The 22,265-nt window shown below is 49.3% G+C and overlaps 1 protein-coding gene across 6 annotated transcripts in view; it reads right to left on the bottom strand.

Annotated features, from left to right (window-relative positions):
* Positions 1 to 22,265, bottom strand: part of ZNF532 (zinc finger protein 532) — a 105,940-nt gene that overhangs the window by 5,578 nt on the left and 78,097 nt on the right. For 2 of the 6 annotated variants that reach the window (XM_043889688.1, XM_043889689.1), the window contains one exon: positions 1,541 to 1,653. The exons of 2 other annotated variants lie outside the window; for them this stretch is intronic. In XM_043889688.1, the coding sequence (XP_043745623.1) occupies positions 1,541 to 1,653 (113 nt within the window). 2 more of the 6 variants (XM_043889687.1, XM_043889691.1) reach the window with 2 other exon arrangements.

The following is a 22,265-nucleotide window of genomic DNA, read 5'->3' as shown; positions in this document are numbered from 1 at the left end:
TGATTTCAGTTTTCATTTCAGCTTGTGCAATTCCCCACTATAGATTACGATTACAGCTTTTCTTTGGGAAGATATGAATTTATCATTTTCTTAAACAGACCAAAACCAGGGAAACAGAAATTAATGACCATGGCAATTATGGTCACTCTTCAGCCACACATTATGAATAACCACTGCAGTGAAGGGAGATAGAAAGATCCTCACAACTTACGTAGAACCAAGTTCGCTGTCTTCAGAAAAGCTTCTGAAAATCTTACAAGAAAGACTGGCTCCCAGCTCTGATGCTTTCACGTTAGAGACCCTCTACAGGACAGCACCGGGAGCCAGCACCCATACCAGAGAACAAACGGAATGAGCTGGGCGATCCCGGCATTTTACTGCCTTCCAGGGACTCCACGGGGACACGAACCAACCTCTCAGAGGAAGGACTCTGCCATCCACAGCAGCCTTCCTTCCCGTTCTCTCAGCGCAGGGTTCCCTCCTAAATTCAATGACTCCATCAACGCAGAGTCAGCACAGACTGTACTTAGAGAACGTTCTCATCACACCAAAATCACTCCCAGCTTCAGGTTCACCGAAGGAGGGGCCCTGTTTTCCTACCCCAGACTCTTCCTGACTCACCACAACACCGCGAAGTGCAGCGATCTGGCAGCCAACCTCCCCAAGTCCCCCAAGTCACACGGACACGGACCCCTGCGTCCATCACGGCCACATACTTGCCACACGGCTTCCGTGCCGCTTCATGTTCTTTTATGAAAAGTGCCTTAAAGTAAGTAACCCTGTTACACCACCTCACTTCAGGCCTGCTCTGACTGAGTGGGCGGAAAAGCTTTCTTACTAATAATAACCTAACAACTTCCACCTTTATATACCCAGAGGGGGCACCACGGGTGGTCCCCTGGGTGGGCTGGCCCCCTTGGCTCCTCTGGCCCTTCACCAACAGCATGTGTGGGCGCGAAGGACGCCGCGCTGTACCCAGGGGCGGACGTCCCGCCCGGGGCTGACGTCCCACCTAGGGCTGACCCCACGACCAGCCGCGTCTGAACCCAAGTACACGGACCAGCCCAACCGGCAGCTCAGCTGTGTGTAGGGGACCGCAGGGCCTCTCCTTCGGCTGTGTCCCTACCTGCCGGCGAGTCACTTCGCCAGAATTCTCAGTGATGAAACCACAAACCTCCGCTTAACAGAGGAACACAGGTGGGACTTCCCTGGCGGGCCAGGGGTTGGGACTCCGCGCGTTCCCGGACGTAGCCCAGGTTCAGTCCCTGCTCAGGGAACCAAGGCCCTGGCCGCGAGCCGCTCGGCAAAAAAAAAGCATAGGGAACAGATAAGAACATACAAAGGGTGGGCAAGGAACCACTCCTTTTCATTGTCATATTGCTAAAGCGCCACAAGCCAGGCAAGAATGGCCTGCCAAAACAAAATATAAACAAAGGAGACCCACACCCCGGGGAGCGGAGGGCGGGGAGATGGGAAGCTAACAGGGAAGCGGGAGACGCCTGTGGGCGCGGGGCCGCCCACGGCAGAAGCCACGACTTACGAGCAGGTGTAAACTTTCCTGATGCCTTTGTGCTTGATCCGGTTGTGGCGGCAGAGACTGTGGGACGAGCTGAAGGACTTGTCGCACTGGCGGCACGGGTGTTTCTTCATTTGCTTCGTCAGGAGAAAAGAGGGAGAGCGTCACCCAAGAGCAAAACGGAGCCCCTGGACGAGTTAAAAACCCTTCTGCAGCGTCTGAGCACCCCCACCGTTCAGCGACACAGTAACAAAGACTAAAAGATTTTTTTTCAAATTTTTTATTGAAGGATAGTTGCTTTACGATGTTGTGTTAGGTTCTGCCGTATGGCGAAGTGAGTCAGCTGTATGCCTCTTTTAAAGACGTAACAGAAGGGGCCGCCAGAGCCGGGGTTAGCACGGGGGAATTCGGTTGTAGTCGTTTAGAAACATAAGCTAAAGTAATACTTTAGCCGAACTCAGAAAATAAGTACCCCGTCTACACTGAATCTCTCATTTCTAGAGAATAGGACACATTTTATCATAAGGCTATTTTTTTTTCCTCAAAAACACTTGTGATGGGGTAAAAAAAAAACCAAACATGATTTTGATTCAACACAAACACCCAGATAGCTGAAATGAAAACATGACATCGATTTTCTCTGCATAAGAGATGTTATTTTTATAAAGCAGATAACCTAGAAAAACACAATTCTTTAGTAGATACCAAATATAGTCATTATCTCAATTACGATATCCAGAAAGAGCCTGTTTCCTTCTCCAATGTGCCATTTAAAATCTCTGGCTTAATTTTAAACACTTTTAGCTTTCCCCCCTGATAACTCATTATTCCGTATATAAGGAAAGAGTTTTCCAAGAAAAATTTTTAAAGGATACCATTTGATTATCTCAAGAACACAAGGTGAGCCCACTCTGGGGAACGTGCCTGAGGGTGTCTGTGTGCGCGCGTGCATTTGTGTACTGGGGGCTGGGGGCACACGGAAAGGCAAGACGGAGCTATCCAGAGACATCTCAACATCAAAGTGAAAAGTTTCCCACTTCGGCTAAGACATAATTGTCTTAATTCAACGATTCCCATGTGGAACCTTTGAAGTAAAATCAGTGACTTATCTTTAAAAACACATTCTTTGGGCATGATATGCACTGCAGTCTGGAACTAACGTCACATCACAAGGAAATTAAATCAAGAAAGAACTGTCGGCCTCGTGAATGGAACAAAATTTGGCTCAGCCCTCGTTAAAACTAAGGATGAAGTAGGAATAACAAGAAATTCTGTAACTATCTTTGGCCATCAGAAGAGATAAGCAAGCAGTTACAACCTATTTGATAAAGAAATGATCCGTTTTTAAAAAAATATTTTTACGTTAATCAGTTGGCAAACACGTCCTCACTCCAGCTGGTGAGGAAATGAACTTGAGGCAGCTGAGAGTCGGCTCTGGAGGCCCAGGTGGGGCCAGCACCTCTGCCCACCAGTCGTGAACCATGTGACGGGGCATTTCCCGACCTCACGAACACCCACCCCTGCAGCAGTCGGGGGGTCACAGCGGTGATGTCCTCGGAGAGGGTGCTGGGGAGGGGGGGAGGTTTGAAGGGCCAGCACAGTGCCTGGGATGCAGAGAGATCCTCAACATGCGCTATTTTATTAACAGGAAAGCTACACATCCAGGTTTCATTTTTTAAAAAGCGTCTTTTATTATTTAAAAGCACATTCCCTGGTGGTAGAAGTGCTTAGGACTCCAAGCTTCCACTGCTGAGGACCTGAGTGTTCAATACCTGGTTGCGGAAGTAACATCCGTCAAGACTCGAGGCATAGCCAAAAAAAAGCAAAGCACCATGATGGGCATGAAAAAGTCTCGAACCCAGACAAAGGCCGAGCGGGAAGTTCCTTCTCCAAGTTAAAGAGGAAAGTTGTACCATAGCTTCCCAGTGGCCCCAGTGGTAAAGAACCTGCCTGCCAGAGCAGACGTCAGAGATGTGGGTTCATTCCCTGGGTTGGGAAGATACTCTGGAAAAGGAAATGGCAACCTGCTCTGGTATTCAAGGCCTGCAAAATTCCACGGACAGAGGAGTCTGGCAGGCTACAGTCCACAGGGCCACAAAGAGTTGGACATGACTGAGCACACCCACTTACATACTTCATATTGTTTTCCTAAGCATATCCCAGGGTTACATGCATCTATACCTCACCTCCCAGGACGCAAGAATGGTCTCTGGGGGAAAAGAGAGACGGAGGGAACAAAGCAAGTAACCAAATAGCACCTGAGACACCCTGCCCCTTCACCGTCATAAAAATTCTGATCACATTGAATAGACCATCCCTAGTCTCCTGGACTAGCACATGGAACCAGAGACGGAAGAGGCTTCCTTTAGAATAAAACCAGGAACAGTCGGTCATGAATAATTCTATGTTTCAATAAAGGTTTTTTAAAAATCTAATTTCTGTTGAATTTTTGTCCATGTAAGATGGACAATGTTAAGATCACCTGGGAGAGTCAAAACACAAGACATCTTTCCAAAAGCAAGACAGGGGCTTTCCTGGTGGCTCAATAGCAAAGAATCATGCCGCCAATGCAGGAGACACAGGTTCGACCCCCGGTCGGGGAAGATCCCACGTGCTGCTGAGGAGCTAAGCCCATGCCCCACAACGACTGAGCCTGGCCTCCAGAGCCGGGAGCCGCAAGGACTGAGCCCCGGAGCCGGCTCTGCAGCGAGAGAGGCCACTGCAGGGGGAAGGCTGAGCACCACGATGAAGGGGAACCCCGCTCCCCGCAGCCAGAGAAAGGCCCTCACAGCACCCAAGAGCCCGGCACAACACACATAACTAAAAAATAAAAGCAAGGCAGCTGCAGCAAATGATCATAAAGAAGGGAGGCAACTGAAGTGATCCTTTCTAGGCAAACAGCGGGGCGGAGGCCTCAGACACACGCAGCCTGGATCCCTATTATGGTGAAGATTTTAGTACGCTACTTCTTATTATGGCACATTTATGTTAACACAAAATCAAAACTGTAATAGAGAAATATCAATAGAGAAAGCCTCAGGAGATGATAAATGAAGAACAGCTCAGCTGAATCAATAATTACTATTTTCAAAAAAAGCTGACAATGTATGAGGTATTTCTTCAACATCTTCATGGAAAAAAAAAAACACGCAGAAATGAACTGTGCAATCCAAAAACAATGGGGCAAGGTTTCCTAAATGACTGGTGACAAGAAAATTACAAGTTTAAACCCCAGTTTCCATATCAAACCTGCCAGGTTCAGATTACCTAACAAAACAAATGACTTTCTTCTTTGTTAAATTTTAAATACTAACTTGTTTGAAGGTGCTTTGCCTAATTTATTTTCATAATTTGTATCTTCAATATTCTAATAGTTCCTACTGTTACTTTATGACACCAAAAGCAATTCTTGATCAAACAAAAGTGGGAAAAAATAGCATTAAGTATAAACGTCTATCATCATTCTATTTTCAAGACTTTTAAGGTCCTTTACTTCTTCCAGCTGCTAAGGCCGCATAAAGCTGATATTAACAGAACCAGGCCCTTAAGTGGGAACTGTATACTTAACTTAAATCAGAGAACAAATTGTGAATTGCAAATTATTTTGTCTTTAAATAGAATTTTTGAAAGAAATAGGTGGCAGGTGTGAAAATTTTGATGACTTTAGAGTAGAATATCGAACAACCACTTGGGTGCACTTGCTAGATTTCCTCCCTCATCTCCAATTCCTGACTCTCATCTTCACCTCCTGGAGGAAAGAAAGCGTCATCACTAATTCCTCTGCTCTGAACGCCCTGGCCTTGGGCTCAGGTCTGAGCAAAGCCCTTCTTCCCAGATGGCACTCAGTGGACATTCTGATAGCCGGTCCCTTCTCGTGACTTGGCTGGAAGGCCTCTTTCGGGTCTGGGGGACGGTGGAGAAGCGCCCACCTGGCCCGAGCTCCCCTTCTCCCAGAGGCGTCGGACTCACAGCCTCATGCAAAGAGCCCCCCCTGACGACCGTCACACGTCCAGACAGGGATCTGAGATGAGGGGGTCACTGGACTTCTTCCCAAACCACACTGACACGCGTCCTCCACCTCGATCACAGCACTTTTCACGAAAACGGAAAAGCCAAACCGCTTACATAACCTTAAGCCTATCACAACAGCAGCCTCTCAGAATTTAACTCCTGAAACTCTGAACCCTGTCGCTCGGAAACTGCTCCTGCACATAAACCTGCACACGGTGGTCAGAGATGCTGTAACACAACATACGTGGGACACAGGTTCCAGATCACCGAGCCAGGCAGAATCCCGCAACGGCGCCCACGGCGGCTCCCGCCACATGAATCAGGGGCCTGCCGCGCCAAGGCTGCCAGTGACTCACTCGCTACAAAGAGCAGCACGCGCTGGCACACGTTCAGAAACACTTCCTAACACACTTCTCAGCACACGGCTAAGAAACACACAGGTGCTGCAGAAAGCGTGGCCCTTCAGCTTGGAAGAGGCCCGCGGTCTGCCTGTGGAAGGGAGCGCCAGCCGGCTCATCTGGAAACGGAGGGGAGCTGTGACCCCTTCCCCTGGACCTGTGTGACCCCCACCGGGAAACGGGGTCGCTGGTGGGGCTGGGAGGTGTGTGCACAAGGGTGTCGCGTGTGTCCCTGCACAACTCCGTGTCACAGTTTTCTGGAACTCGCGTTTCTCAGGGATGGAATCACACACGAGCAAACTAGGAATTCACCTTCTGCTTCAATTGTTCCCTGATGTAGTATCAACTGGGCTGCAACAAATCTGTGTTTTTGACACAGACCTCATATTCAATAGCAGAACTGCTTTGTATATACAAAGACTTTTCCCTGCAGCACTCTGTCTAATGTGAAAAGACGCGAAAAAAAAATCTGGGTCCATCCGAGGAGGACTGGTTAAATAAATGATAGGCACTTAATGCTACTCGTCATGAAGCTGTAGAAAGAAGGGAAGCCCTCAAAGCGCTGATATGAAAAGAAGTGTAACATAAATGATGTGGAGACAGAACGAGGACACAAAATTATATTAATAAGCTGTGTTCTGCGAAAGAGAGCTGTGTTCTAGAAAGAGGTAACAAGGAGAACACGGATGCACAGAGGATGAGACAGGCGCAGAGAAACTTCAAGGGTTGGCAAGGGTAGGAAAGAGGATTTTAACTGTATTCCTTCATATTGTTTGGATTTTTGAACCATGTGAATATAACTCTTAAATTTTTTTTTTCTGTTGCCTCAAAATTTTACATCAGATTCACTGAGGGATTAATTTACAAAATGTAAAGCTCCCTTTTTAATGAGTTTTGAGAAACGGATACAGTTGAGTGACTGACACTATGAACAAGAGACAGAGCAGATTTAGGGGCTTCTCTGGCGGGACAGTGGTTAGGACTCTGCCCTTCCAATGCAGCGGGCACAGGTCTGATTCCTGGTCAGGGAACCAAGATCTCACATGTTGTACAGTGCAGCAGAAAAAAAAATACATATATATATACACACACACACACAGAACATTTCCATCACCCCCAAAACTCCCGCATGCCCCTTTAGAATCAACCCCTCCTTCCCATACCCAGCTCTTGAAAACCACTGGTCTGTCTTCCGTCCTAGTTTTCCTTTTCCCGTTTGTCCTGTAAATGGACCATGGAGTATAATGTGCGTGTCTTTATGAGCCTGGCTGTCATCTGTCACCGGCATGACACGAATGTGTCACCAAGTGTATCCCCTGCTGCTCGCTGGGGAGGAATATACTCCACTGCACAAACAGACCTCTGCTTGTTTATCCATTTGTCAGGCGAAGGATTTCTTGGTTGTTTCCAGTTTGGGGAAATTACTAAAGTATACAGTATAAATACTTAAGCTGTAAACACTCGTGGACAGGAAATATGATCTTATTTCTCTTGGGTAAATACCAAGGAGTGGGATTACTGGATCATATGGTAAATCACGTAAGAAACTCTGGGGGTGTTCTCCAGATGGCTGTACTCTTTTTGTTTTCCCAGCAATGGCTGAGAGCTCTGACGGCCCAGCAGCCTTCCAGCACTGGATGTTGCCATTTTACTTTACTACAGCCATTACAAAGGGCGGCTAGTGGCATTTCACCGCGGTTTAATTTGCATTCCTCTCTAATGACGAATGGTATTAAGGTAAAAAATTTTCAGTTGAAAGATTAGAACACCTTTTTTACATGGTGTGCCTCTGTCTCAAAAAAATAAAAGGTTTTGGTTTTTAAATTTTTATTTCAGGAGGAATCATATTTTCCTATAAGCTCCTTGAAAACAGAAGCTGTGGCTCATTCATCTTTATATCCCTGGCATTCAGCTTATGCAAACACTCAGGAAATAGTGTAAATGAATTTGAAAAAAAAAACCTGAACACACAACTTTCTACTGGAAAAATAAGAGCATGTTCTACAAAGCGATCACAGAATAACAAATGCAGGATAAAACACTGGACAGAGAGGAAGCACTGGTTGTTTCCAGAAGATAGGTGAGACACGGGCATGTCTGAATCTCGGTAAGAGCCTCGGAAAGATGCCGGGGCAGAGGCGGGGAGGCGGGGAGGCGGGAGGGACCCCTCACAGCGGAGGAGGAGCCTGTCCTCCTTGTGACCGTGGACGGGGCGCCTGCCCGCCGGAATCAGGGCCGAACAGGTGTGCCGCGCCCACAGCAGGGGCGGGGGTGAGGAGGGGACGGGAAACTGCAGAAGGCCTGCCTGGCAGCTGCCACGTCACAGTAAAGGCAGCGCCTCCAGATGCCACAGCCTGCACTTTCCTTCCCTTATTGTCGCAGATTACAAAAATAACAAAGGCCTACTGCAAAACAGGTTAGGGATGGACGGAGGAGCCTGGCGGGCTACAATCCATGGGGTTGCAAAGAGACGGACACGACTGAGCGACTTCACTTCACTTCACTGCAAAATAAGACAGTAAGATTGCTTCTAACCTCACCAGTTGAGGGGTGTTGTGTGTGCGCGTGTCTGACTCTTCGTGACTCCCTGGACTGCTGCCCGCCAGGCTCCTCTGTCCATGGGGTTCTCCAGGCAAGGGTACTGGAGTGGGCTGCCATGCCCTCCTCCAGGGGATCTTTCTGACCCAGGGATCGAACCCACATCTCTTACATCTCCTGTGTCAGCAGGCAGGTTCTCTAGCCACTGAGCCACCTGGGAAGCCCCAGCAACTGAAGTAACCATTTCAATTTCTAGCTGTATATCCTGCCCATGTCTTTTTTGGATATGCATGTTCATGTGTTTTTATAAGAACGAGTCTATACTATACACATTGACTTGTAACCTGGTTTTCTCAATTATAAGGCAAACACAGCTACACATACTTTTATGATTCCATAGTATTCTGCTGTTACATGGACCATAATTCATTGAACTATCCTCTGTTAATGATTTAAGTTGTTTCCACTTTTCAACTTTTACAATTTTCTGCTGTCAACAAATTACTCCTTTGGATAGAGTTCTGAAAAGAGACAAGACTGTCTAGTTTAGAAGTTGTAAAAATGTTCAGGCTCTTTTGACCCTTCTCGCCCGACTGTCCTCAGAGAGGACACCACCGATCTACATCAGTGTCCCTTCATCAGGAGTGCTCAACGTCAGGACACGCGCATCAACCCTGCCGGGGCGGCGGGCAAACACGCTACGGTACTTGCTTCTCCTCGGAGCCCACTGACGCTGGGCACCTACGCACACGCTCCTGAGCCTCCCTGCTCCCCCGGGGGGCTGCCCCAACACGCCCTTTCTGGGGGGTGGCAGGGCGCGCGGGCACAGACTCCAGGGTCTCCGGCACCACGCCGAGGGCTCTGGGCCAGCCAGGGGTGTGAGCGGAGGACCAACACGACCGGCAGAGTTCAGATGGGTCAGATGTGGAAGCAGCAAGCCAGGCAGGCGCTTCGGGGGAGAGATGGCATGCCCTCGGCTTGGGAAAACGGGTGACGCTGAGTGGCTGGATTTGGTAGGTCGCTGCCGAGTAGATTTGAGGATGGGCTGAATGCAGGCGACAGAGGACAGAAAAAGAGGGATCAAGCATCACCCCGGAGCTCTGACGCCTGGGCACCTGGTCGGGGCAGAGTTACCAGCTCCGCACTGGGAAAAACGGGGAGGAGCGGGCTCAGGGAAGGACAGGAAGCAAAATGGTTAAGTCACACTCTGGCTACATTACGTGTGAGAAGCCCGCTGGCCACCTAAGCAGAGAGGCTCAGGAGGTGGTTGGGGGCACGTCTGGAACACAGGCAAGAGGTCGGGCCAGAGATTTAAACAGACCTGTGAGTCAGGAGGACACAGATGCCACCTGAAGTCGTGGGCCTGGATGAGACCCGTCCGAGGGTCAAAGGACCCAGCCCGTTCACGAGATGAGGGAGACCGGGAAGAGCGGCTGATGAGGCCGATGAGAACCGAGAGAGGCCTGGCAGAGCCAGCGCTTTTTCGGGGACCACGCGGACGAGAGCCTCACCAGGTCAGCGAGGACGCCGGCCAGGAAGGCCAGGCCGGGCCCCCGGGCTCGGCGACGCAGCAGCGCTGGAGAGCGTGACAGAGGCGGCTCTGCTGGTGGGGCCCTCCCCGGCGCGTCTGGTGGCTGAGGGTCCGGGCTTCCAGTGCAGGGGGAGCGGGTTCGATCCCTCGTCAGGGAACTAAGACCCCACAGGCTGCCCGGTGCATCAAAAAAAAAAAGAAAAAAAAAGTGGCTCTGGCAGAGCGGTGGGTTTAAAGTCTATATGGGAGAAGGAACCAGGGGACAGGAAGATATGAAATGATTCCAGGCAGATTTATTGCAAAGGAAGGCAGAGAGTAGGAAGTGGGGGTGGTGGTGGTGAGGAAAGCTGCTTCGTTAGGATAAGGGGACCAGGGCAGGCTTTACGACACTGAGAAAAACGCAGGCGATAATGGACAAGCGCAACCACTCACCCAAGGGGTGAGTCTGGATGGAGCGAGTGATGGAGTCTGGAGGGAGAAGTCTGGTCAGCGAGGCTGGGTGGAGTGGTCACAGAGACAGGCTGTGGGGCTCAGAACCCAGAGTCACCCTCTGTGACGGGAGATGGCAGCGTATTCCACATCAGATACAAAAGGGCCTTTTCACTGCACCATCTCCTTACCCGTAAGGCAAAACCCAAGCTTCTGGGCTTTCTAGACGGTCCACGATCTAACCCTCAACCTGTCATTCTAGCTACATCTCCTGGGACTCCGTAAACCTTCTGTTCAGAGCCTCTCAAACCCAGGCCTTCCGGACCAGGACCCCTTCCTCCCCGCCCCGCCAAGATGGCCTTCCTGCCCCCGGGCACCCAGGGGACCCGCCCCCTCCGGCCGGCCCAGCTCTCAGCTCCCCTGACGGCCTCCCCATCTCTCCAGCCAGCTGCCTCTCCTCTCGCCCACGGCCCCCCAGCTACAAGCAAACCGCCGGAAACGCGCATCTCCACGTGCCCCTTCTCTCCCCACGCCCACCTGGCATTTCCTGCGGCTTCCGAGGATGAAGCCGGCCCACCTGCTTGCCCCCCCGCCCCCCACCGTCCCGGCCTCCCGCCACTCCCTTCCCGGGATGTCACGGTCCAGAACTACTTGCTGGCAGGCCCTGAGCGTGCCAGCCGCCTTGTAGCACACACCCATCCTCTGCCTGCTCCTCTGTACACAGGGCAGATTCCTCATGCACACCCTCCAGACCCCTCTCTGGGTAGCTGAGAGAAACACCTCTCTGGATAGCTGAGATAGGGTTTCTTATCTTCAGCCTTCCCTGGCCTCTCCCAACTCCTGCTGACTCCCTACCAAACAGTGATGCTCAAATCTGCTTCCTTGTACCTTAGATGTAAGTCTAATTCTCCTCTTCTATGTATCACACCCAATTTTAATTTTTAATTTCACTCTACCCTCCTCTGACTTCTTGGAAGGCTGGACTGTATTTTATTGCTCACTTCACTCACAGAGCCTCAGCGGGTACCGAGTGGAAACCTGAACTGAAAACATCTTTCACGCTAGCATTTAATTATATACCAACTTGTGATGCTCCTAAGACTCCTGTTTCACACCCAAGTCAAACTAGTTTTAGCTTCAAAAATACTTATCCTTTCTTTTTCTGCCCAATTGTAAGCATCTGCTGGGCAAGATTTATATTTCACACTGTGTCTGCACTCCCTCATAGCAAATGCTATGCAATTTGATAAATATTTATAGCATAAAAGAAAGATACGGATGGAAGTACAAACACAGCATAAAGCTAAACATTCCCAAAGTAGGAATGAATGGAATGGCCTCTTCTAAATAGTTTCAGAATTGCACATAATTCCTGTAATATGTAAGTATGCAGAGGAACCAAAGACTTTAAAAAAGAAATAGTATAGACTGATAACCTGAGCAGGTTGAAAATCTATAGTCTAATATGCCTCTTTTATAAAATAAATTAGCTCTGCTACAGGATTAAAATGTACTAAGGTTATACATGGGCTTTCCAGGTGATACTAGACGTAAAGAACCTGCCTGACAATGCAGGAGATGCAGGAGGCAAGGGTTCGAATTGATCCCTGGGTCAGGAAGATTCCCCTAGAGAGGGAAATGGCAATCCGCTCCAGAATTTCTTTCCTGGAAAATTCCATGGACAGAGGAGCCTGGTGGGCTACGGTCCATGGGGTCACAGAGAGTCGGACACGACAGAAAACTAAGCGCGTGCGTGCATGCACACACACACACACAAATTCCATATAAATTATAACTCAGTAAGTTGATTATTAAAAAAGAAATTCACTAAAGAAATGTGTAACATCACAAGCATATTATTAAATAAATAAAAGGTATAATTTGCATTGTGAGGTTCTGGAAACTTTTCACCAGGATAAATAAAAATCAACACTTCTTTAATTCACTGATCTGTGAACAGATAAAACATAAAGAAGTAAACCTGCTTACCCACACCACCCATGCTCTTTTAGAAAACAGTCTTGTACGCACACAAGTAGCCTACCTCTGTGATGTGGAATACTGTGGGTAGTTAATAGGTATTTAGATGAACACAGCACAGGAAACTCAAATTTCATACATGTGAAAGCATTAAGAAAAATAATCTTTGAGTACTAAACCATCCAAGTTTCTACAAATTCAAATTGAGTGGTTTGGTGGAAATATACACAGAGTATAAACTTAGACCAGAGACTGGCAAACCTTTTCCATAAAGGGCCAGATTATAAATATTTTAGGCTTTGCAGACCGTAAAGTCTCTGTTGCTACTCAACCCTGCCTCGTGGTTGAAAAGCAGCCACAGACAAGGACACACAAATGAATGGGCGTGTCTGTTTCAATAAATTATTTACAAAAACAGGTGGCTGGCCTGTGAAATCAGTTTGCTAAGCCCGATTCAGACCCGTCTTGTATTCCATAGATAACAGAGCAAGTCTCAATCATTCAGAACCAGATCTATTTAACAGAGATAAGTAATCAATCCAGGTTTAAAAAAGAAAGTCAAGGCTCATAATATTGTAAACTAATTAGCCTCCAACTAATAAAAATAAATAGAAAAAAAAAGAAAGTCAATACTATAAAGTGAGAACAGTTTCTGTTCACAGGAAGTGCTCAGAACACGTCCTGCGGGCCACCAGGATCTTGATCGTCGAAGCGACAGCTCGGAAATGAAGCGCGTTCACAGGCAGGCGCTTCGGCTTGCTGCGACGCCTGTTTAAAACAACACACAAACTAAGTCTCCTACCTGGCTGTTCAGGCAAGCTATTTGCTGTTGGTACAATTTAAAAAGTAAGACAGGGAGCTGTAATAAACATAGAACAATGAAAGGCCAAACGCAGCGCAGATGGGAAACAAACGCATCCCACCACCGCGTCTGTGCTCAGAATCACAGCAGATACGAGGGCCCACGTTTGAAAGAACAGAAGTGCCGAGAGAAGGACTGCTGTCCTGACAGAGCTGTGAGAATCACGGCAACGAAACTCAGAGACGCCTGCCGGGGCGCCGTGAGGGTTACAGACCCTGACATGCCCCAGGCCTCCATCCTCCTGCGTGAACTCCACCAGAGGCCCTGCCCAGTAACTCCGGATCCATCACGTTTCTCTCTCCTTCACGTTTTCACAGAGAGAAAACCAGAACTGACAGGCCATGGGCTGGGTGCTGCTGTATTTTGCTAAGACATTCAGGGATCACAGCAGAGCAGAAAAATTCTGCGCTGCCCATTTCTTCCGGGTCTTGTTCGGTTTCCTCCCATCCTACTTTTTTTAAGGGTTTGTCCTTCATCTTCTGAGCCTCCCTGACTCTTGAAATGCATGCCCCCGGATGGGGGACACAATCATCCCTCTATGACTTTTGTTCTCAGAGAACTCAGTCTTTAAGGAGGGGACCACGGGGAAGGCAACACGGAGCGTTTCCCTTTTTAAATGTGTTTCTGGCCGTGCTGGGCCTTTGATGCGGTGCCCGGGCTTTAGCTGTGGCGAGCGGGGGCTCCTCTTTGCTGCGGTGCGCGGACTTCTCACTGCGGCCGTCTCTCTGGCTGCAGGGCACAGGCCCCGGGACGCTGGGGCTTCAGCAGTCGCAGCGAGAGGGCGAGGTTGCTGCATGTCCCCGGCTCTCGAGTACGGGCTCAGTACTTGTGTACATGGACTCAGCCGCTCCACGGCACGTGGGATCGTCCAGGATCAGGGATCAAACCCACGTCCCCCGCCCGGGCAGGCAGGTTCTTACCCACTGTACCACCGGGAAAGTCCATAAAATAATTTTTAAAACTGTCTTTTTGCCCTTTTAAATTCAAAAGCAATCTAAATAGAAAAGAGGTCATTGTGAAAAGTTTTTTTTCCCCCTCTGACAATCACTGTTTTATGAAAGAAACAAATACTACTATAGAATAAAAAATTAAAGTAATTAAAACACACTCCCTGAAGGCCTAAGTACAATCTTTCTAAATAAATAAATATTTCCACAAATCAAAAGAGAAAAGAAACTAGCTATCCCTTTTAAAGATGATCAGTTTTCATCAGATGATCTGTCAGAACTTTGAAAGTAATTTTAGAACGTAAACAAGCCCAGATATCAAAGCCATGGACTTAGTTAAAGTCGATGATGGTGGCTTTCTCCTTAATCCCAGTCCTATGTCCCATCTTAATTTCTGCGGCCCTCTTAACAAACCACATTAAAGGGGCAAGCAGGCAAGTGTTCCCAACTCCCAAACCGGAAGGCAGGAAAGCACATGAGCCGCGGTGCAGCCCGCGCGGGCTGGGGGCAAACCGTCCGCTGCCGCAGGCCGACCTGGGTGCGTCCTGCTGGCAGTGACCCCAGGTTTGTGCTGACTCTGGTGTGTGTGGACATGAAGCAGTGACTTTGTGGAGTCCCACCTTCTTCCGACGACAAATCCTTCCAACTCCACCGGCAGCGCGTGGGGACACGGACGTGGCCCAGGACCTCCCTCCGCTCCAGCCCTGCCCGGGAGCTCCAGCTCATCTCCTGCCCCGCAACGGGAGTTTGTTCTCACCACGTGGGGGCACTGCTTCAAAGCCACATCCGACCTTGAGGCGGAGGGGAGGGCTCCCGGGTCCTTAAGGCAGCCTTGTGGGTCTGAAGTCTTCAGCTATAAACTAAACCCCCTGTGACCTCTGAGCCACCTCCCAGAGCCATCTACTTTTGATTCTCGCCAAGACAACTGAAGCCAGGGTGGCCTTGCTATTTCCTTTGATGCCCCCACTTTGGGAGGCAAAATCATTTTCTGGTTGTTTGGGGCTTCAATATAGTATCAGCTTACAGAAGAGGGTGCTAAATTCTTAAAACTTAAAAATCTGGCCTGCCAGCTGGACTTAGAAACACATTTTCCTAAGGAGGTAACAAATGGATGTTTGTTACGTTCCTGGAGAAGCACAGATAAGCGTTCTCACATCTTACAGCAACACTGAACCTATATTCTGAAGCCTCACCACCATTTTCTGCTCTGGTTCAATGAAGAAAACTAATTCCACAGTCACGTCACTTTGCTGACCAAGGTCCATCTAGTCAACGCTATGGTTTTTCCAGTAGTCATGTATGGATGTGAGAGCTGGACCATAAAGAAGGCTGAGCGCTGAAGAATAGATGCTTTTGAACTGTGGGGTTGGAGAAGACTCTTGAGAGTCCCTTGGGCTGCAAGGAGATCAAACCAGTCAACCCTAAAGGAAATCAACCCTGAGTGTTCATTGGAAGGTCTGATGCTGAAGCTGAAACTCCAATACTTTGGCCACCTGATGCGAAGAGCAGACTCATCTGAAAAAGACCCTGATGCTGGGAAAGATTGAAGGCAGGAGGAGAAGGGGACGACAGAGGATGAGATGGTTGGATGGCATCACCAACTCGATAGACGTGAGTTTGAGCAATCTACAGGAGATAGCTCCTCTAAGGGAAGAGAAAGCCTGGTGTGCTGCAAGGGGTCGTAAGGAGTTGGACACAAACACAAACAAACAAAACTCCTGGAGCAAATGTGAGCATTTTAGGTCATAAAAGAGGCTCCTCTCCACCCCTAGTCCACGGCCCATTGGGCCTATACCTCCAGCTGCCTGCGGGGGGCGCCAGGGGCAGGGAGGGAGCCCGGGGGTGGGACAGGAAGGGACTGAGGTTTGCGAGAACCCAGGGGCGTGGGGGAGGGGCGGGGCACCGGTCCAGGGCAGTGGAGAGAGGAGACCAGCTCGTGGGTGAAGGCGAGGAAAGGCAGTCCCTGGCTGCGGGTGGTGGTTTCAGTGAGAAACGTTCTGAAGCCAGCAAGTCCCAGGACCTTCTTCCAGAACAGACGGACATGTATTTCTCCTGCCTGGCTGCAGGACCAGCCTGGCATCCAGGGAGCCTCCTCCACACCCCCTGAACCCCGAGCGACAAACAGCAGGCGCCCGGGGAAGCAGCATCTCCCCCGGTCTCCTGGATCACCGTGCCCTGCCGGGTCCCTGTCGGGGTGGGGGGCAGCCCGCCGCGGGGCTGTGGGGGTGGGGGGCTGCCGCACGCCCTGGGGCAGAGGACCACCCGGCTGCGCTCCGCGTGCAAGGATCCTCGGTGCTGACGGGCGCTTTAAGTGACCCTCTAACACCTGCTCAGGGAGCCCACGCAGAGCCACCCGCTTCTGGCCAGACGGCCTGCACCTGCCAGGCGGAAAGGCAAAACTCCAGGTGCCATCCCGCTTACCAAAGCAGTCAGAGCAACCAGCCGCAGGCCGGGCCTGGCCACACCGCGGGCCGGGACAGCCTGGCTCCCCGGGGTCAACCGGGCCCCTGCTTCCGCTCGCCAGGCTCGCCCTGCTGCTGACGAAGACAGAAAGGATAAAGAGAGGACGCCCTGTCGCGATCGAGGCGGTCACGGGCGTGCAGACGAACACGGGGGCCCCGCGGGGATGGCCGCTGACCAGGACTAGCTGAATTCACCGGGGAGAACCCGGGTATGGGGGGCAAACACAGGGGTTTCCAGGCCAAGGGAAATGCAGGCGGCAAAGACAAGGGAGAGGCGTGCTGTGTGTGCAGGGCCGGAAGCAGGAAAGGGCCTGGCGGGGAGGCTGTGGGAAGGCCCGAGTGAGGTGGCCAAGGGCTCAGGACTCCACCACAAGCACACCCACGAGGGCCGGTCCACCCGGGACAGACAGACAGCAGTCCCAACAGACGCGCTGGCAGTTTTGCGGGGACCTACCACACACCTGTCACCTGTCGCTGGGTCCGATCTCCTGAGTTCTGATCGGAGGTCAACTGGTTCTATCGCAGACCCTCCACGGGGACCACTGGCCGCTCCCGCTCTGGCTCCACCAGCCCCTAAAATCCTACAAGACTTTCAGAGACACGTCTACTGATCTGGTAACTGGGACTGAACACATCTGCCTACCACTTTGTGTTATTAGATTATTGTACGTCCTTAAAATTAGGCTTCCCTAGAGGCTCACACAGTGAAGAATCCGTCTGCAACGCGGGAGACCCAGGTTCAATCCCTGGGTCAGGAAGGCCTCCTGAAGGAGGGCATGGCAACCCACTCCAGTGTTCTTGCCTGGAGAATCCCATGGACTGAGGAGCCTGGCGGGCTTCAGTCCACGGGGTTGCAGAGAGTTGGACACTACTGAAGCGACTTGGCATGCACAAACGCACATCCCTAAATTTGAGGATTTTATACTTAACATCCAGTGGAATGTACACTGATATGCCCTGTCTGATTTCAGTGAAATCAGAAAACATGCACTAAAGGAGTTGATAGAGGCCACGTCTTTCCCTTTAGACCACATAACTGGGCATATATAAAAATATATTTAAAGACCTTCAACTTTGTTTGCAGAAACCTCTGGTGAGTTTCCAGAAAAATGTCTCCTAAAATAGCTGCAATGGACATCTGCTGCTGCTGCTGCTAAGTTGCTTCAGTTGTGTCGGACTCTGTGCGACCCCACAGACGGCAGCCCACCAGGCTCCTCTGTCCCTGGGATTCTCCAGGCAAGAACACTGGAGTGGGTTGCAGTTTCCTTCTCCAAATGGACATCTGAGCAGACATAAATATTTTACATCTAAGAGCAAATTTTCTGAAGCATCTGGAAAAAAAAAATCCCTTCCGGCTATAAACAAAATTGGGAATAATATTTTACAATCTTATTTAAGTCACATTTTCAAAAGAACTTATGAATCTTTCTTGAAGGTTTTATTTTTCATTTCCCGTCCCTCATGAAACAGTCAGTAAATTTCAGAAAGGGAAACTGGTCACCCCACTTGTCCTTTCATCTTCTTTGAATGCAGTCAGTCGGTTCAGTCACTCAGTCGTGTCCGACGCTTTGTGACCCCATGGACTGCAGCACGCCAGGCCTCCCTGTCCATCACCAACTCCCAGAGCTTACTCAAACTCATGTCCATTCAGCCGGTGATGCCATCCAACCATCTCATCCTCTGTCGTCCCCTTCTCCCACCTTCAATCTTTCCCAGCATCAGGCTCTTTTCCAGTGACTCAGCCCTGCCCCCACCATGGCAGTCATTCCAAGAAGGCCTGAGTCCCAGCTAAGCAATCTGAGACTGTGACACTCAACGTTTTCCCCAAACCACAGACACACACTCGTTTAATGATGGCATTACCAACTTTAGCCAAGGCCAAGCGCCTAAATTAAACTGACAGTGGATGAAAATGGCATACTTGCTAGCTGTTCCGTATTAACGCTGAAAGAGCCAATGAGATGAAAATTGAGCCCTTTCTGAAATATCAAGCTTCTCTGCTCTGCAAAGAGTAGCTGTTTATTAGCACTGTATTGAGGAGCCAGGATTGGAATCCCACTTCTGCCACTTACAAGCTGTAGAGCCTGGGGTAATAAATCAGCCTTTCCTACGGTTCCTTTCCTCTTCAGTAAAATGGCATTAGTAACGACGTCTTTCTCAGGGCCTGATTCAAGGATAAGTGCACTGTTTATTAAAACGGTGCACGCCACGCGGGGAGCAAGCCCTCACCCATCGTCTCATCACCCCACTTTCCAAATCAGCACAAGTCACCAACATCATCATCCACAGACGTGGGTGTTAATACGCTTTGAACCAAAATGTTTGATGCTTTTATATTAAAAGCTTTTCACTGATCACAAAGAAGACACATAAAACCATGTATAGTAAACTATACTAATAAGCTAATGAAACATAAACTATAGTAAAATTATAATAAATGTATCATTTCAATCATAAATGTAATAAAACATGCAAATACTAAAATACATTCTAAATTTTTAAACATATTAAAATAACAAAAGACTATATTAATAAAATATCAACTTCAGTAGCCAAAATTACAGATGTGTACATGTGTGTGTTGAGTTGTGTCCAACTCTTTGTGACCTGACGGACTGTAGCAAACCAGGCTCCTCTGTCCACGCAATTCTCCAGGCAAGAATACTGGAGTGGGTTGCCATTCCTTTCTCCAGGGGATCTTCCAGACCTAGGGATCAACCTGCATCTCCTGCATTGCAGGCAGATTCTTTACCGCTGAGCCATCAGAGAAGCCCAAAATTACAGATAAGTCTCCTAAAAGTAGCAATGATGTACATTTCTTACCCAAAGCATTAATACAGAAACTCTAACTTATGTGACCTTCAACTCCTGGTTCACACTTAAGTGCAAAACCATCCTTCTCCAAGTGACCAGGAGGAGTACAGAATATGCGACTGACTTAAATACATTTCTTCTGAGACCCTGGGCAACCACAAGTTAAGTTCTAGGCCAAAGAATAGGAGAAACTGATTTTCTTCGCCTCTTGTTAGGATAGTCTAGTTTTGGCAGAGAATTAACATCACTATAGCTGAAAGATGAGTTTCAGGATAAAAATCTATTCCTCTTCTTAGGGTCAGATTAATTAAATAAAAGGCCTTTTCGTTTCCTAAGTAATGCAAGTCTAATAGCAACAGGAATAACTCGAAGGCTAAAAGAATGAAAGTTAAACTGTATGACAACTAACTTCAAAAGTTAACTGCAAACAGTATTTTCATGTTCTTAACTAGTAGTTAACACCACAATAAAATAGGAAGACAAAGAAAAGGCAGAGGTAACACTTCATAATTCAAAACATGTTTCAGAAAGATTAAGGGAAAAAATTACGCCCTAACACATGTATTAGAAGCATAACTAGGATTCAGGTTGGATGGGTGCTCTTAAAACACACACACACACACACAAACACCAGGAAACTCACCATGATTTAAAAAGGCACCTGACCACACGCTCTCGTCAAGAGCCCCGCTCTGCTTCCAGGCATCCCCATCCTTCCATGCGCCCCTTTTCCTTTCCCGCCACTTTCTCTCCACCTACATTTCAAAGTACGCTGGAAGCGTATTTCACAACAGGAAAGGCAAGATGCTACCAAGCATTCCAGGGAACCCGCCACTGAGGCCAAACAAGGAGGCAGAAGATCTGGGGGCTTTTCCTAACAGATGGACCAACTCGCTGGAAACAGAAACATAAGACATGCCGGGGCCTCCCCAGCGGCGTGGTGGCCAGGACTCCGCCTGCCAACGAAGGGGACACGGGCTCGATCCCCGGTCTGGGAAGGTTCCCCGTGCGGCAGAGCAGCCACGCCCGTGAGCCACAGCTCCTGGAGCCTCTGTGGGCCGGGTCCATCCGCAGCCTCGCGCCCAGGAAAGCTGGCCCGGGGATACATGTGTGCTGATTTTCGCTCTCCAGCCAATTCCAACGTGCGGCCACTCTGCCAGAGACTAGGCGCCACTGGCGGTCACAAGGACTCTGCAAGTTCTGTTTCAACCTACAAACTGGATCAGCGGTGAGAAGACATGCTTTTTGCAGGCGGATGGCTGGTTTGAGAAATTTTTATTTTTTATTTTTTTTTTTTTTTGAGAAATTTTTAGACGTGACCGCATATGCACGCCTGCCTCCTGGGAGCTATGGCACCACTGCATTTATCACCACGGGCTTTCCCTTGGGCCCAGACTGAGTCCGAGGGGCATCCTTCCCATCCCCTTACGGGTGGTCACCTGCGTCCATATTTCACCTGCGTGGCCCCAGCTTCCCTGTAATTCATCGTTCGCCTATGGAGGATACAGGTATCTAAAAACAGCTATTAAAGCTCCCTCAGATTCCAACTTCTCTTTTCCTCCTGAGACTGTTTTCAGACCCTCACCCTTCCGGTTGCCTTCCTGAGTGATGGGGCATCATTCACCGCCTCCAGTCAGTGCCGTGGGAATCCGGGTGCACCACTTCCGATGCCGCAGAGACGGCACTGGGTGGTTAACAGGACCCGTCCCCCGCTCCCCACCCGGGCACAGTGATGACTATGCTGCCCGTGGGTCTGGCCACCTGACTTGTTCTGGCCAACAGTATGTGCTGGATGTCACATCCAGAATACAAGGGCAGGTGATTCTCCAGTTTTGTGTTTTTCTTCCCCTCCCCTACTGCAGGGGCGCCTATGCTGAGATGATGGGGATGAAAGAAACTGTTTTGATCACTGAGTCACTGAGGGACAGATGCCCCGGAGAACTGTTCACACTGGGCAAGAAATAAACTTTTACTTTTGTATAAATCAATGGGCTCCAGGGACTTTTATTGCTACCTAGGGCACACCATTGGTTCTCAAAGTGTAGACTTATGAGAAATGCAAATTTTATCGGACTCCATCCCAGACCTACTGCATCAGAAACTGGGGAGATCTTGGGGCCCAGAAGTGAGTATTTTAACAAGCCCTCCCCCAGGGGGACTCAGATGCACAATCAAGTTTTGAGAACCAGTAGCTCGATTACAATGCCGCATCAAAGGGCATTCACCTCCCTGATGTGAACATTGTCTCTGCAGCCACAAAGGACAGGTGGGCTTAAGACAGGTGACAAAGCTAGAATGTTTTTCATGTAAGATAACTGAACCCTATCTGCCCCACATCACATCCATGTGTCTGATTTTTTAAAAACCTAGATGAAAAGTCCGTGTTTACTCATTAAGCTTTATCTTGTAAACTCCCTCCCAGCTTCTTTCCCTACAGTCAAAAGTCACTGGTAGAAATGCTGGGTAAAATCTGATCTGAAATGGCAGCTTTCTCTCCAGAGAGAAATGGAACCCTGAGTCAGCGATAAATTCAACGTCCCATCTCGACCCTTCTGCACGACCCTACATAGAACAGTCCTGGGATGGAGGCGGAGAGAGTCTCCATCTGTGCTGTTACCTAGCCACCTACCACCAAGTACCCTGCAAACAAAAGACAATGAAGCTTTACCCAGGGCCACCTGCTGTTAGGAGCCTCACGTTCTCATTCCCGGGGTTCAGAACCAAGCTACTCAACTACGTTCTCTGAAGTGGCCAGGCTCAGAAAAGCCAGACAAAGA

Source organism: Cervus elaphus, chromosome 27, assembly GCF_910594005.1.
Source record: "Cervus elaphus chromosome 27, mCerEla1.1, whole genome shotgun sequence".
NCBI lineage: Eukaryota > Metazoa > Chordata > Mammalia > Artiodactyla > Cervidae > Cervus > Cervus elaphus.
Note: the sequence above shows the minus strand (reverse complement) of the source record. Positions and strands in the feature narration are given on the sequence as shown.